The following is a 15,894-nucleotide window of genomic DNA, read 5'->3' as shown; positions in this document are numbered from 1 at the left end:
CCTTTTGGACATCAGCTGATGAAGGGAAAAGGAAATTATACCCAACGTGGGCAGAAAACTCCTGTCCTGGAGCAGGGGGGCGGGGGCGGGTGGCTGAGAGAACCTTCGGGCTACAATGATGAGAATAAGAAAGAAAACAAAAAGAGATAGGGCTAAAGCTATTTGCCTCATGGCAGAGTCAGAAGAAGTGAGGCCTCAGTAGCGGAAGAAGAATAGGACAAGGAAGGAGAACAGAATTACTTCTAGGGGCATGAATTCAGAGACGGTCCCCTCCCTGCAGCCAGTGGTCTGTTACCCACTGTAGAACATCTTCCACTCCGAGGGAAGCAGGCGTAAACCACTGCATATCAGCCAACAGGAGTCTAACAAGACTGGTGAATCTACAATAAGGACACAACCACACACAGGATTGACAGACAAAGGACGGGTGCCCCCTAGGTGGGGGACCAGCCTGATGCCTGCCCGGCCACATCCCCGGAGGGATGTTTCAGAGCGTCTTGGCTAAGGTGTACCATAGCCTTCCAGCCGTGGGACTACAGATATACACACTCACTCTCACTCACACCGAGGTTATGGAAAACAACTGAAAACTAAATTACCAGAGTCTCCAGTGAGGCAACGGGAGCCTCTAATGAGGCAACCCGAGCCTCCAGTGAGGCAACCCGAGCCTCCAGTGATGTCTCACAGTAGGCTTGCCTGGTCAGAGTTTCAATGACTGTGTCCGGTCCCCTGACTCAGGCCCCCCTGATGGACCAGTCCCCAGACCTGACTTACCTCTGGAGGTTCCACAACCCTGAGGAATTCCGGGTGAGTGTCGGCCGGGTAGTCGCTTATCCTCCATGGGGCTGGAATTCTGGGGCCCTGGAACATCTCAGGGGGCGCCTTGCACAGGGGTCCTGAGGTGGGAGCGGCTGCCCAGGCGAGACTCTGGGATGGCTTTTGTCTGGTGATGGACAAAGATAAATCTTGGTGGGACCTCCAGAATGTTCTACTGAACCGAGCATAGAAAGTCAACACCAAGACAAAAATACGCCAAATTGCAGGGTCTTTATTGCCGGTGGCCATACAGGACTCACGTCTTCAACCTGTGGCCCTGAAAGGAGGATGTCAAGACCTTTTATACCCCTAAAACCACCTTGGGGGTGAGGGTGAGGAGCGGGGATGGGGATGAGGGGCTTCAGACATTCCAAGGGGTAGTGGATTCTGTAAATCACCTCCTGGGCGGAGATCAGGGTGAGGGGCTGCAGACATTCCAAGGGCCAGGGGACTTTTGTCACTCCGATGGTTACTTAAGTGGTTTATAGAAGTCAAGATAAGTGTTAGTTTACACATTGTCTGGGGAGTGGTGGGAATTACAGCCCTTAGTTACTTATTACAGGTCACAGGAGCCAAGATGGCGTGGGTTTGGACTGCTTGCCTGTCACATTAGGGTAACAGCAGTTTCAACAGAAAGTCAAGGTATGCTTGAGGTATGCAGTTTTATGGGGCCTTTACCATGTCACACCAGGTTCTGCTTTCTTGGAAAGCAAATGAATCAGAAAGAGCAGGAGGAACTCACTGCCCTAGTTCTTAACTCTGTGTGCAGTTAGAATCACCAGGTGAGATTCTAAACATCCCTGAGGTCCAGGCTGCATCCCAGGACAATGAAGTCATCCCATGACAATGGAATATCTGGGGGCAGGGCCAAGACAACCTCAGTGTTTTGTTTTCTTTTTTTAGAGAAAGAGTCTCATTCCATCACCCAGGCTGGAGTGCAGCGCTGCCATCATAGCTCCCTGTAACCTGGAACTCCTGGGCTCAGAGACCCTCCTGCCTCAGCCTCCAGAGTAGCTGGGACTACAGGTGCGTGCCACCAGGACTTTGCTATTTTAAAAACACTTTAGGGAGAGGGAGGCGGTCTTGCTGTATTGCCTTAGGCTGATCTCTCTAACTCCTGGGCTCAAGTGACTTTACCATCTCAGCGTCACCAAGTGCTGGGATTATAGACATGAGGCTCTGCACCTGGTCAGCAGTGACAGTTTTTAAAAGCTTAAGTGTCATGTGTAAGCATGGTTGAGAACCACTGCCTGGGAGGGTCTTTGAAGCTTAGCTAACTTTCAGTTACCCTGAGAGCAGAGAAGAAAGATAGGGAAAGACGGAGAGGCCAAGATCCCAAGAACTGAAGTGGGGCTATGAACCCAGAGAATCGGAGACAGCACGCCATTTTTGTTTTTTTAGTGGGAATTTCACTCTTATCACCCAGGCTGGAGTGCAGTATACAATCTCAGCTCACCACAACCTCTGCCTCCCAGGTTCAAATAATTCTCCTGCCTCAGCTTCCCAAGTACCTGGGATTACAGATGCATGCCACCTTGCCCGGCTAATTTTTGTATTTTTAGTAGAGACAGGGTTTCTCCATGTTGGTCTCGAACTCCTGACCTCATCTGATCCACCCTTCTCGGCCTTCCAAAGTGCTGGGGTTACAGGCGTGAACCACGATGCCCGGCCAGCATGTCATGTTAACAGGGCTCCGGAGCTCCCCAGCGGTTAGGACCTGCATCTTTCTTCTTGGTCCTGGGAAGCTCAGAAATGAGAGCAGCGTTCTTGACTGGCGCAGCCAGCCAGGTCCAAACACAGCTGCAGAACGGATTACCACAGACCAGTTGGAGCCCTGTGGCCACATGCTGACCTATGCTTAGGGTTTGGAGCATGGGCCCAGATGTGAGTGTGGAGTGCCAGGAGCTACAGGTATGTACCCAGGAGGGGGTCTGGAACACAGTTGTTTCCTCTGCTCAGGGCACCACCTAGTGATTGAAACCCACATGCCCTGGGCTGGGAGTGGTGACTCACACCTGTAATCCCAGCACTTTGGGAGGCTGAGGTGGGCAGGTTGAGCTCAGGAATTGGAGACCAGCCTGGGAAACATGGCAAAACCCCATCTCTACTCAAAATGCAAACAATTAGCCAGGCAGTGGTGGCATGCACCTGTAATCCCAGCTACAGGGGAGGCTGAGGCACAAGAATCACTTGAGGCCGGGCGCGGTGGCTCATACCTGTAATCCCAGCACTTTGGGAGGCTGAGGCAGGTGGATCACGAGGTCATGAGATCGAGACCATCCTGGTCAACATGGTGAAACCCTGTCTCTACTAAAAATACAAAAAATTAGCTGGGCATGGTGGTACGTGCCTGTAATCCCAGCTAGTCAGGAGGCTGAGGCAGGAGAATTGCCTGAACCCAGGAGGTGGAGGTTGCGGTGAGCCGAGATCGTGCCATTGCACTCCAGCCTGGGTAACAAGAGCGAAACTCTGTCTCAAAAAAAAAGAAAAAAAAAAAAAAAAAAGAATCACTTGAACCCAGGAGGTAGAGTTTGCAGTGAGCTCAGAGATCATTCTACTGCACTCCAGCCTGGGAGACAGTGAGACTCCATGTTTAATTAAGAAAAAAAAAACAAAAAAACACTTTGGGAGGCCAAGGCGGGCTGCTCACCTGACGTCAGGAGTTTGAGACCAGCCTGGGCAGCATGGTGAAACCCCATCTCTACTAAAAATATAAAAAAATTAGTCAGGCCTGATGGCATTTGCCTGTAGTCCCAGCTACTCGGGAGGCTGAGGCAGGAAAATCACTTGAACCTGGGAGGCAGAGGTTGCAGTGAGCTGAGATCGCACCATTGCACTCCAGCCTGAGCAACAGAATCAGACTCTAACTAGAAAAAAAAAAAAAAAAAGAGAGAGAAAAGAAAAAAAACCCAGGTGTCCTGAGTCGTAAAACCAGGCAGTGCAAGACAGAACTTGGCCTCAGGTCTGCAGCAGCCAAGGCATGGATCCTCTGTCACTCAAAGCCGCTTGCTATAAGCAGACCTTCCAGATCGGGCAGAGTCCACGGGCACCGCTTTCTAATTGTGCGTGTGGCTGAGCCACAAACCTGTATGGGAAAGAAAAGCCTTCAAAGTTCATTTTGCTACGAAATCATGGACAAATTTCAATGGGATTCAAAGGTAGGTTCGCATCTTAAGAGAGAGTTTTGTTTTACCTTGGACACTTATCCAGTTTGGGGCCACACTGGACAATGAGTCATCGGGGGGTTCCTTGTCCTCGTCTCATTGTGTCAGGATTTGGACACACTGAGCTCTGTGGTCAGTCCTCTGCTGTGCGGTTTGTTATACAGGAAACTCCTGGTTCTTGGAAACAGGAGGTCAAGTTCTGGTACAAATTGGGGCCTTAAAGCCATAGTTGCAGCTACTTGGGAGGCTGAGGTGGGAAGATCACTGGAGCCCAGGAGTTTGACACCAGTCTGGACAATACAGTGAGACCTTGTCTCTGCCAAAAAAATAAAAATTAAAATTAACTGGGTGCAGTGGGATGAGCCTGCAGCCTCAGCTATTCAGAAGGCTGAGGCAGGAGGATTGCTTGAGCCCAGGAGTGCCAGACCAGCCTGGGCAACATACTGAGACCCCATCTCTAAAAAACTTTTTAAATTAGCCATGCATAATGGTGCTCACCTGTAGTCCCAGCTACCCAGGAAGTAGCTGGGACTACAGGTGGGCACCATTATGCATGGCTAATTACAATCTTACCCGAGGTGGGAGGATTGCTTGAGCCCAGGTGTCAGAGGCTGCAGAGAGCTATGATTGCACCACTGTATTCCAGCCTGGGTGACAGAGGGAGACCTTGTCTTGAGAAAAGAAAGAGAAAGAAGAGAAAGGAAGGAAGGGAGAGAGAAGAAGGGAAGGAGGGGAGGAAGGAAGGAAGGAGGGAGGGAGGGAGGGAGGGAAAAAATAGGCCATGTGTGGTGGTTCGCCCAGTGTGAGGGATTACTTTGGGAGGCCGAGGTGGGCCGATCACAAGGTCAGGAGTTCGAGACCAGCCTGACCAGTATGGTGAAACCCCATCTCTACTAAAAATACAACAAAACAAAAATTAGCCAGGCAAGGTGGTGGGTGCCTGTAGTCCCAGTTACTCGGGAGGCTGAGGCAGGAGAATCTCTTGAACCTGGGAGGCAGAGGTTGCAATGAGCTGAGATCAAGCCACTGCACTCTGGCCTAGGCAACAGAGTAAGACTCTGTCTCAAAAAAAAAAAAGAATAAAATAAAGTGAATTTTGGGCATGATCTCAGCTAGTGCCCTTAACCATGTCACTTAACTTTTCCATACCCTGTGTTTTGTTTCCTTATTTAAGGAAATAAGTGTCTTTTTCTATTCCAGAGCAACTCTTATTAACATTAACAATTCCAAAAGCTTAAGCAAAGGCTGTGTCTTAATGTCATGTTGAGAAGAATTTGGCAAACAGAATCCCAGAAGGATGACACCATTAGCTAGGGTGTCTGCAAAGTTTTTAAAATTATAATGTCTGCTCCCCAGCCAGAAGACGTTTCATATTTCTCACCATATGTTCCAGAGTCCACTTACTTCCGCTAACACCAGTCATTTCTCTTTAGCATTCCAGCAGACAGTGAGATCTGTGGTAGCTTTCTCACCTGTGGCATCTTGGTGAGGGCAGGCTGTCATTGAACAGACCTGGTTGACCTTTGGGGTCCCGGGAATGAGTCTCCTGACCCATTTGCAAATCAAGCCACATGTAATGAATGGAATCTCTCATCAAAAGAAAAAAAAACTTTTATTTTTTTCTATTGCATAAATAATGGTAAATTAGACTCTTTTTTATACAGATTATATATTTACAGACAAGTTCGGTTAAAGAAAACTCTGGTAAATATGGCAGTTTTCCTTTATACACTAAGATAACATAATAATATATACTTCATTTGATCCGTAAGTTGCATGCTAAGTTAATTTATATTAATATGTACACTTTATATAAAGATTCTTTTTTGACTAGTCTGCTGACTTTCTCATCACATAAGAGCAGAAATCATTAATACTGAATGAGAGAAATGGAATGCGAATGAGGTAAATGGGAAGATGGTGATCAGTGAGTTCAGTCTTAGTGGCTTATTCTAGATATGAGAGCTTCCAAGCTCCAATGGGCCTGGCCATGCTTAATGCCAGCTGTGCTTCTATTTACACCCGACATATCAGGGCAAAGATTACGGTCATTTACTACTGTGCTTTGAGAGACAACTCACATCCCAAGTCTAATGAGCACTACGGCCACAGCGACCCCTCCTCCCCTCTCAACAGTTGACATATCACCAACCCACTGCCTGGACAGACTTTCTGAGTCTAACTTCTCTCCAAAGTCATTGTCTTTGATTAGTCCTTGGAGAAATAGCTTCTTCCTGGTTCAGAACTGGGGAAGAAAATCAGACCCCACTAAGAAGCCACTCAAGGACCCCTGAAAGCTGACTTTGAGCTAAGAAAGAGAAAATATGCTTTAATTTTCCTTGGAGAGAGTTGAGACACACTGGCTTGTGCAACTGTCCACCAGGAGCTGAGAGGATCCTTTCTGGGCCAATCTAGGTCTTTTCCAGGGAGAACAACAGGGCTTGTTAGAAAAACAGTTACTGGGACGTTAGTCTACTTTAGGAAGAGGGAAAAAGACCTGTGGCTCCTGCAGCCACTCTCTTCTTGCCCTCTCTCCCTGGTCATGGATGGCTCACCTCAACAGCAGGCACCCCTCAACACTCAGCATCCCTCATTCGCCATTAAACAGCGATTGCAGGTGGCCAGTCCCCTGGGACTGTTAAGCTAATTCCTCACAATCACCAGAGATTGTGACTCTCCCTTCTGTGGTATTAGGAATAATTAGAAACCACTATCAACCTATAATGGAATTGCTGTTATAGTAGCTAGAAAAAAAAAAAAAGGAAAGAAATAGCTGGAAATTGTGCTCTTTATTTAGTAGCTTTCAGTAAGGCTTTCTCAGATGGAAAAATAAGCAAATAAATATCTATTCTTGGAATCTGGGCTTGTTTCCCCCAACTGTCTCCTGAATTCTGATTCACGTGACCTTTGGGGAGGTGACTGACTTCCTGTATTTTCACACTTGCCAAGACAAAAGACAGAAAGCTCATCTTTGATGCTCCCTCGAACAGGCAAGTCTTTAGGGAATAAACAAAACCTCTTGACATAAACCAATTTGCATGGTTTCACTTACAAACAGCAGACACCAAAAGAGAGACTTTATCACAACTGCCTCTTGGGACTTGTGTTCAAAAAGGAGCTGCCAGCTCCTAGTGCAATTCACTGGGGAAATTCGGACCCTCTCAGTAGGGAGCATTCACTTTGTCTTGTTTCAGATGAAACAGATGGGAGGGCTTGTCTGCTTTACTTTTCCTCTGGCTTTAGAGAAACCTGAAGCCAGGGAAGCATGTCACTCAACATAACCTAGATGGTGGAGGAGTCCCACCTTCTGTGCTTTCCCCAGCTAGTAGCACCGACCGCACTTCTGGTTCTCTCCTCTGCTCTCCTGGCCTCAGTTCAACAGGTCTGAGCAACCTGGGAGAGGCATTCTGGGCTTGACAGATGTCAGCATCCTCCCAGGATGGCGAGCTACCAGCCTGCTCTTGAAATTCACAGAGCCTGTCAGGTGGATCAGACTGATGGGCAGCCCCGTGACACCCGATGCCCTGCGTGTTTCCAAAGTAGGCCAGTGCTCTGGAGAAGACCTTCAGAGGATGGCATCTGCAGCCCTTTAAGAACTTTCTTTGTCTGTCTCAGGTCCAGGGATGGAGCAGTATCACAGCTGCATCTTGTGTTCCCTGGAATATTTATTCCTAATTAGCCTGCTTTTCTATCCCACAGGAAAATTCCAGCCTCTGCATCTTTTCCACTTTGACAACAACTTAATAACTTCTAGCCATGTGAGAAGCACTAGTTTGAAAGCCAACCTATCACACCTGAGGAAAGGAGTTGGGTGAGTCTATGCTTGGCATGGGGGCTGTGCTCAACTGATGAACTACCCCAAGGTCAGTGTCGGGGGCAGGTGGCTGGTCAAGTTTCGTCCAGTTTCAGAGGACTGTCTTGTGGGTAGGACTGGAAAAACCTCATTCTTTGTGGTATATTTCAAGCCAATGGAATAAAATTAAATTAGCCTTGGACACATTTTGAACATTATTATCATGTCTCTTGAGACCCTATGAAGAGTCCCAAATGAATATGAAGGAGAAACCTTAGCTGTCAAAATGACCACGTACATTAGCAATGAGCATAGGATACTAAGAGAAATGCTTAGCTCGTTGGTGTAATTGATCTCATTCCTCCAAACCAATCACACAGTTTGGATATTTGTTCCCTCCCAATTTCATGTTGATCTCCAGTGTTGGAGGTGGGGCCTGCTGGGAGGCATTTGGGTCACAGGGACAGATTCCTCATGAATGACTCGGTGCCCTCCCTGTGGTACTGAGTAAATTCTCACTTTACTAGTTCATGCAATTGCTGGTTACTAAGAAAAGGAGACTGGCATCTCCTCTCCTCTCTCTCGTTCCTATTCTTTCCATGTGGCATGCCTGCCTGCTCCCCCTTCACCTTCCACCATGAGTGAAAGCTTCCTGAGACCTCAGCAGAGGCCAAGCAGATATCGATACCTTGTTCATACAGCATGCAGAACCATGAGCCAAGTAAACCTCTTTTCCTTATAAATTACCCAGTGTTAAGGTATTCCTTTATAGCAATGCAGAATGGACTAACATACAATTTATGGCAAGGCCAAAAAGGGCTGAAAAATTGAGGAGAGTCCCCTGAGTGGCTTAGTCAAAGCAAGTATGAAGTGAAGCTGAACAGTTGTGACACTGAAATTATTACGGAGACCGGGTCATAAGAGGCAGCCCAAATTCTCCTCTATTTTGCCATCACTTTAAATAATTCAAATTGAAAAGCCTTAGCCGGTGAATAATCCTTCTTTTTTTTTTTTTAATTTTTTTTTTAGATGGAGTTTCACTCTGTACCCCAGGCTGGAGTGCAATGGCATGATCTCAGCTCACTGCAGCCTCCACCTCCCAGGTTCGAGCAATTCTCCTGCCCCAGCCTCCAGAGTAGCTGGGATTACAGGCACCCACCACCATGCGTGGCTAATTTATATATATATTTTTTTCAGTAGAGATGGAGTTTCACCATGTTGGCCAGGCTGGTCTTGAACTCCTGACCTCAAGTGATCCACCTGCCTCAGCCTCCCATAGCACTGGGATTACAGGCATGACCCACCCTGTCCAGCCCTTGATGCTTCCTTTCTGATTCAGATGGATTCTTCCCTTCTGGCGCAGTTGAGCAATCAGGTGTGGAGGGAAGGTGGCTACAGTAAGGTCTTTAGGCTATGGACTCTGAGCTCCATGAGGATCACTGCAGAGGTCAATGAGAATGTTCTGATTTGGGGTCTTTTCAGACAGATGTCTGCAAAGGGGTCTCAGCTCTGCAGACCTCCTGGTTATATACAAGCAGGATGTGCTGAAGTCTAGACGTTTAATCTTAGTTCATCTGTATCATTACGGTGGTATATGAAAAGGGGCCCTTCCTTGTAGGGGAATTCTAGACCCTCCCTGTATCTTGGTGAAATGGTGAAAAATGTCATGACCGCAGGCCTTTGGTGAAATAGCATGGCAAAATGACTCAATGGGGTTTGAGACCTGCAGTTAGGAGGAGCAGAGTTTAGCAGCTTCTGCAAGGAAGGAGAGCAAGGACACAGCAAACACGGATCCCACACGTGGTCAGGCCAGCCCAAACCAGGGAGCTGTCTCGGGTGGTTACATTCTTTATTTTCTGTCCATGTCCTCAGAGGGCCTCAGGGAAACTGCTAGAGTTAGGTGAAGAGCAATGTGCAAAACTGTCTTTGATTTATGACCTGAGTCTGGACTTAAGCCTAGTAGGAGGCATTTGGAATCAAAGGTAAATTTGTCTCTCTCAGTTCTGAAACGTATCACTTTACAATTCTGTGAATGGGAAGCTGGGAGGGGCATTATTGTCAAAAGGAGCTGTTCATCTCTGACAGGCTGTTTTGGATAACCACAAGATCATAGACCATTTGTCAAGTGAAATTTGAGACAGAGCAGGTATCGGAAAGGAGACTCGTAAGACACATCTTGTTCTCTGCAAATAAAACACGCAGACATTTCTGAAACCACTGGGCTTGCCTAAGACTGCATGTAAACCTCAGTTCACCAAAGTTCACATGTCTGGCTTACGGGAGTGTGTCTCAACAGGCAAAAGATGCTTTTAAAGATTGGAGGCTTAAAATCTTGTTTGCCTTCCAAGATGATATTTCTGCCTATTTGCCTAGATTAAGGGGTCCTGGCTCTGAACCCTGGGAGGAGGGGTTGGGAGTAGGGATGGGGAGATACCAGAGCTTACAGGTAGCTCCTGTTCTCCTGAGTAAATAGAAGAACAAGTTCAAATGCAAGACAAAAAGGCAGAGAAACCACCCAGATTCTTTGAGGGTAACTGCCTCTCCCAGCAGGATACGGATGAAGAGAGTCGGGTTGCACTCAGGCTGAATTGGAGTGTTCTTTAAGAGAATGTTCCCTATTTTTGTGTGCCTTGGCAAACTCGGGGTGGAATGCAAGGGTTGCCATAGTAATATCCTTCTTTTTTTTTTTTTTTTTTTCAGATCAGTCACGTGAGACCCATGCACATTGTAAAAGCCACTGCTAATAGTTCCGACGCTAGATTCTGTTTGGGGGTTTTGTTGGCATCTGAAGCGGTAGGGCACAGCTTCTTTGGGGATCAAGGGGGTCAGAGTCCATTTCCCCTTCTCTCCCAAGGAGAATGCCTTCTTGATCATCATTTGTGTTTTCTGGGGCAGGGGGGAGGGCACCTGCTCTTGCAGCAAGAATGAGCCAAGCTGCCTTTGTTAATCACTCAGCCACCTCTCCGTTGGGCTGCCAAGGTCACTGGTTCCTAAGTCTGTTAGCTGGAGGACAGAGCAAGGGATGGGCTCTTCCCTCTCAATTCCTACAGAAGTCACTTCCAGCTGGGGCTACATGGCATTCCTTGGGCATAGGAGACCAGGACCTTCTGGAACCTTTGGCCATGAACTTAAAGCCACCATGATGGGGACACTGAGTAGCATGGGGGCCCGGCATAAAATTTGCGTGAACAGGGCTGGGAGTTGCTACCTGACAAAGAAGCCTTATCTATACCCAAGACAGAGTGTCCAAGCAAAGCAGCGAGGGTGAAAGTCATCGGGACCAACTCCAAGCTCCCGAAGTCTAAGGAATGCCACTAGCTCAGCACCGTCTTCATGCACTATGTCTTTCAGTCCCTGGGTGCCACGTGGAGGGTTACCAGGGTGGGAAGTTAACTCCTAGGCTGTCAGAATTCTGTGTCTTCTTTCTTGCCATCTCTCTCTAGCAGTCCCCAGAGGAATGCATTCTCTTAGATTTTCCCCTGGGGAGGGTGGGCTTGCTTCCAGGTCACTGGGAACGAGAAGGGTTACCGTTAGGGAAGGAATCCTGCAGGCTTTGTAGGAAACAGGATGGTGCCTCTCCAGAACTCCTTTTCCTACCCACTCCTGCACAGCAGCTAACCTTTCTGCCAATGACATCTAACCCCCACCTCCTTTAGGATCGCTGTTCTCCAGCAGGAGGCAGAAGAACTCGCAGAAAAGCCGCCTTTGAAGAAGTCCTCGTTGTCTGCCCTGAAGACCAGCCTCAGCTGTGGCATTTCAGTCCCCTCTCATGGGAAGGGGGCTTTGAAGAATCATCCCTGGGGTTTCTACCCAGTTTACTGAGGATCCTGCATGCCTGTACCCAGGAGAATGTAGTTTGGTGGTTCAGGGGTCAGAGAAAGACAGGAAAGTATATCCCTTCCAGATCTGCTGTGCCCTCCCATCCAAGTCCAGTCGGGAGAGAGCAAACTCCCCAGGGCAGAGATTAAGGGAGAAGTTGTTTAATGTATCAGTGCATTTGGACCTGTTCTAGTTCAGATTCCAATCCTAAGGGGACAGTGGTGAGTCAGCCAATGTGAGCGGCGGCAGGGCAAGCATGCAGTGTGCAGGCGGCAGGGCAGGCAAAGGGGAAAGGCAGGTTGCTTCCTCCTTGGTCTGGACTTGCTGGGCTGAACTCCAGGAAGTTTTGCAGAGGGACGTGCAATCCCCCAGGCTCTTGGGAGCTTACACCTGCTCCCTCCTCCATACTATGGCTCTAACCCTAGTTTTACTTGTGCTCATCAGAAATATTCATACTCTCCCACAGAGGGAAAGTTTCTACAGCCGCCCCCAAGCTATTGCCGGGAGCATTTGCAGAGGTGAATGAGAAAACTCATTGGAGACCTTGGGTGCTCCAAGTCTGAGAAGGCGGTAGGGAGAAAGCTGAGCGGGAAGACAGGCTTGAGAGGGAGATCAGGAACACACAGCACGCTAAAAACCCTACCCACTGCATTGAGGCAAGAAAGCTTCTGGTGCCTCAATACTGGAAGAAAGCGGGGAAGCATGTAGCGTTGGGATGTAATCAAAAGAAGTTGGAGCAAGGTAATTCCATTACAAAATAAAGACCTGAGCTTGGAAAAGTACAAAGGGAACTATTATATCTAGAGATTATTGGCTAATGTGACTACACAGCTTGAATTAGTAGTAGTGGCTGACATTTAAGAAAGTCAGGAAATTACAGACTTGAAATGGTGTTGAAAACAGATCCTTGGATTCCGTTCCCTTCCGCAATGAAAGTATTCTGCAGGCAGAAGTAAATTACCTGTCCTGTTGGCTAAACTCATAAACATCTTTTCCCCTCACCTCCTGAAAATGAGTCAGTTTCAGAATCTGAAGGCCAGAAAAGCTTACATAAAATACAGCAGTTTGATCTCTCCATCTTTCCATTTTGGATTGCATTTCTCTATTTAGCTGGGGAAACTAACTAACAAACTCCAAGGTAAGGAAAGGGTAAGATGCACAAGGACCTTAACTTACAAAGGTCATCCGGCATAGAGACGTGGTGGGTCTCCATGACTCCAGATGGCTGGGTGTGGGTGTCAAAACCTCACCACCAGTCTCAGTCCCCTCCTCCCCCAACCTGTCTCACCCCTACCCCAAATAAGTAGGAAGAGAAGACAAGCTTAGAGTAGGTGTAAGCGATTAGGGAAGAATGACATCACACACGAAGAAACCAAATATATATGTCTGTCTATGTTATAGAGATGCCCACAATTACGCTTCTGTTTTTCTCTAATGGCAGCACAGGCGGCAAAGCTGGGAGAAAGGCTCTCGCTGCAGGTTCCAAAATGCTGGTGCAGGATGGGCTCTAGGAACAGAAAGCCAAGTGCCGACGGAAACAGAGAGCACCCCAGCTCTACCAATGGGAGTCCTCTAGAAAAGGCAGTAAGAACGGAAGCAGTGAGGGGTGCAGCTGAAGACCGCCAGGGGCTGCACCCCACTTAATGGCTTTCCCCTCATGCCTTGGGGGGGTCTCCACTGGGTGGAGGAAGGAAGCCAGGTGAGATGGAAAGCCCCCTCTTCTGTGGCAACCCAAATGTCAGCCTCTTGGAACTGAGGGTGGACCTCAGCAGTGTCTCCTGTTGGACCTTGGGTTGAAAGAATGGGGAGTGGAGGTGACTGTGTGTTCATGCCTCTCTCTTGCTCTCTCATCATTGTACCTGGATGGCCGCTGGAATTCCGAGATGAAGATGAAGTTTCTTCTCTAGAGTTATGACTGATGGTTGAAGCAATAATTCAGAAATCCTGGCTATTTATTGCATTAGAAAACAAAACCATTAAAGCACTGAAGACAGCCCTTTAGTGTCCCTGCCAAGGAGATGAAGCTGAAGTGCAACCCCAGTCGCACTCAACCTTGGGTTCTTTACAGAACGGTACCATCGTCTGCATCCATCCATAGTCCGTGGGTCCGTGTCTGCTGTGTGGAGGAAGAGTCTGCCCGCAGGGCATGCACATGCGCGGTGAGCTGCAACGCGGTGTGGCTGGCGGGAGGCTGCTACTCCATGCCGCTCCGGAGTATCTGGTTGGCTGCAATCAGCATGACACTGATGATGAAGGCCATAGCAAAGGCGCATATGAGGCTCTTCCGGACACAGGTCTGTCTGTTCTGCTTCTGGGAATGCACTGGTGGTGGGAGGAGGGAAGAGGGGTTGGGAGAACAGAGAGGAGAAAAATGACACAGTGAGATAGGTTGCAACTCTTCCACAACAGGCCAGCAGTGAGTCCTAAAGGATGAGACTGGTCCAATCAAGTTGACAGGCACTTACGGGACTGCTGCCATGGAGAATGAAGACTGAATAATACAGTACACCTTCTGGTGAAAGGTATGAAATGAGAAAACTTCTATAACAATAACCATGATGGACGTGATGTTCAGAGTAAGGCATAAACTTTATCCAGATAGAATAGAGCTAGAGAGACTTTCAGAGCTGGGAAATATGGGACATTCCAGGGGGACCTTCATCAAAGGTGTTATCTAGTGATTGCTATATCCATTTCTGCAGCTGATACGAACAGAGCGGAAATTCAGATGGTTCCCTACACTTCTGTGATCAGTTGGGTGCAACTTACCTTTCTTGGATGTGTTCTTGGGTTTTGCTGGTTGAATCACTGTAAGTGACTTCTTGCATTATTTCAGACACACAAATAGTGGTTCTAGAGTGGGGTCATTGGACAAGCAGCATCCTACTGAGAGCTTTTTTTTTTTGGAGATAGTGTCTTGCTCTGTCTCCCAGGCTGCAGTGCAATGGTGCAGCTGTAGCTCCTGGGCTCAAGCTGTCCTTCCACTTGAGCCTCCTGAGTAGCTGGAACTACAAGTGTGTACCACTCTGCCTGGCTAATTTAAAAAAATTTCATTTTTGTAGAGACGGGGTCTCGCTATGTTGCCCAGGATGATCGCAAACTCCTGAGCTCAAATCGTCTCCTGCCTCTGCCTCCCAAAGTGCTGGGATTAGAGGCATGAGCCACTATGTTTGGCCACTTGGAGATTTTAGAAAATGCAGATTCTTGTCCGCATTAAGTGGCTCTTATGCCTGTAATCCCAGCACTTCAGGAGGCTGGGGTGGGCAGATTATCTGAGGTCAAGAGTTTGAGATCAGCCTGGCTGACATGCTGAAACCCCTTATCCACTTAAAATACAAAAATTAGCCAGGTATGATGGCATACACCTGTAACCTCAGCTACTCAGGAGACTAAGGCAGGACAATCACTTGAACCAAGGAGGCAGAGGTTGCAGTGAGCTGAGATCGTGCTACTGCACTCCACCCTGGGCCACAGAGTGAGACTCTGTCTCAAAAAAATAAATGCAGATTCTTGGCCAGCCCCCACCTCAGACCTGCTGAATCAGAGGCTCTGGGAGTGGGGCCCCCATCTATGTTTAAGAAGCCCTCTGTGAGATCTTGGATGCTGCTGAAGTTGGAGAAGTGGGGATTGCTTGCTCTGTGGGCAGCACCAGTGTGGAGACAGGGAGGCACCAAACTCTCTTAGACATGCCAGAGGCAGCGTGTCCTGTCTCCAGACACCACAGCTCCAAGGGGTTGACTTTGGGTCTAGGGGTTTCATTCTCTCACTCTTTCTGTTGCCCCAGGTATTGCACTCTCATTTTTATAATGCCATGAGAAACCCTGTATAGGTCTCAATCAAAGACCATGAATTAGTGGATATTAATATGGGCCAGAAACAAATAAATGGAAATAACAAGAAAAAGCATTAGCCTGTAATTGCAGCACTTTGGGAGGTCAAGGCAGGAGGATGACTTGAGGCCAGGAGTTTGAGACCAGCTTGGACAACATAGGAATATCCCATCTCTACAAAAAAAAATAATAAAAAAACAGCTGGGTGTCATGGTGCATGCCTATAGTCCCAGCTACTTGCGAGGTAGAGGCAGAAGGATCACTTGAGCTGAAGAGCATGAGGCTACGGTGAGCTATGGTCACACCACTGCACTCCAGCCTGGGCCACAGATAAGTGAGAAGAAAGAAAGAGAAAGAAAGAAAGAGAGAGGGAAGGAGGGAGGGAGGAAAAAGAGTTGAGAGAGAGAAAGAAAAAGAAAAGGAGGGAGGGAGGGAAGAGAGCTGAGAGAAAGAGAAAGAAAGAAAGGGAGAG

General features: G+C 48.0%; 1 protein-coding gene across 6 annotated transcripts in view; it reads right to left on the bottom strand.

Annotated features, from left to right (window-relative positions):
* Positions 1-5,573: 5,573 nt before the first annotated feature.
* Positions 5,574-15,894, bottom strand: part of CALN1 (calneuron 1) — a 636,916-nt gene continuing 626,595 nt past the window's right edge. For all 6 annotated transcript variants that reach the window (XM_012449090.3, XM_012449087.3, XM_012449086.3 and 3 more), the window contains one exon: positions 5,574-13,914. In XM_012449090.3, coding sequence (XP_012304513.1) covers positions 13,787-13,914 — 128 coding nt within the window. In that variant the 3' untranslated portion in view covers positions 5,574-13,786. The remainder of the gene's footprint in view (positions 13,915-15,894) is intronic.

This window comes from Aotus nancymaae, unplaced genomic scaffold (genome assembly GCF_030222135.1).
Source record: "Aotus nancymaae isolate 86718 unplaced genomic scaffold, 86718_ANA_hifiasm-v0.15.2.pri h1tg000012l, whole genome shotgun sequence".
In the NCBI taxonomy this organism is placed as follows: domain Eukaryota; kingdom Metazoa; phylum Chordata; class Mammalia; order Primates; family Aotidae; genus Aotus; species Aotus nancymaae.
The sequence above is the reverse complement of the archived record's forward strand: the minus strand, read 5'-3'. Positions and strand labels throughout refer to the sequence as shown.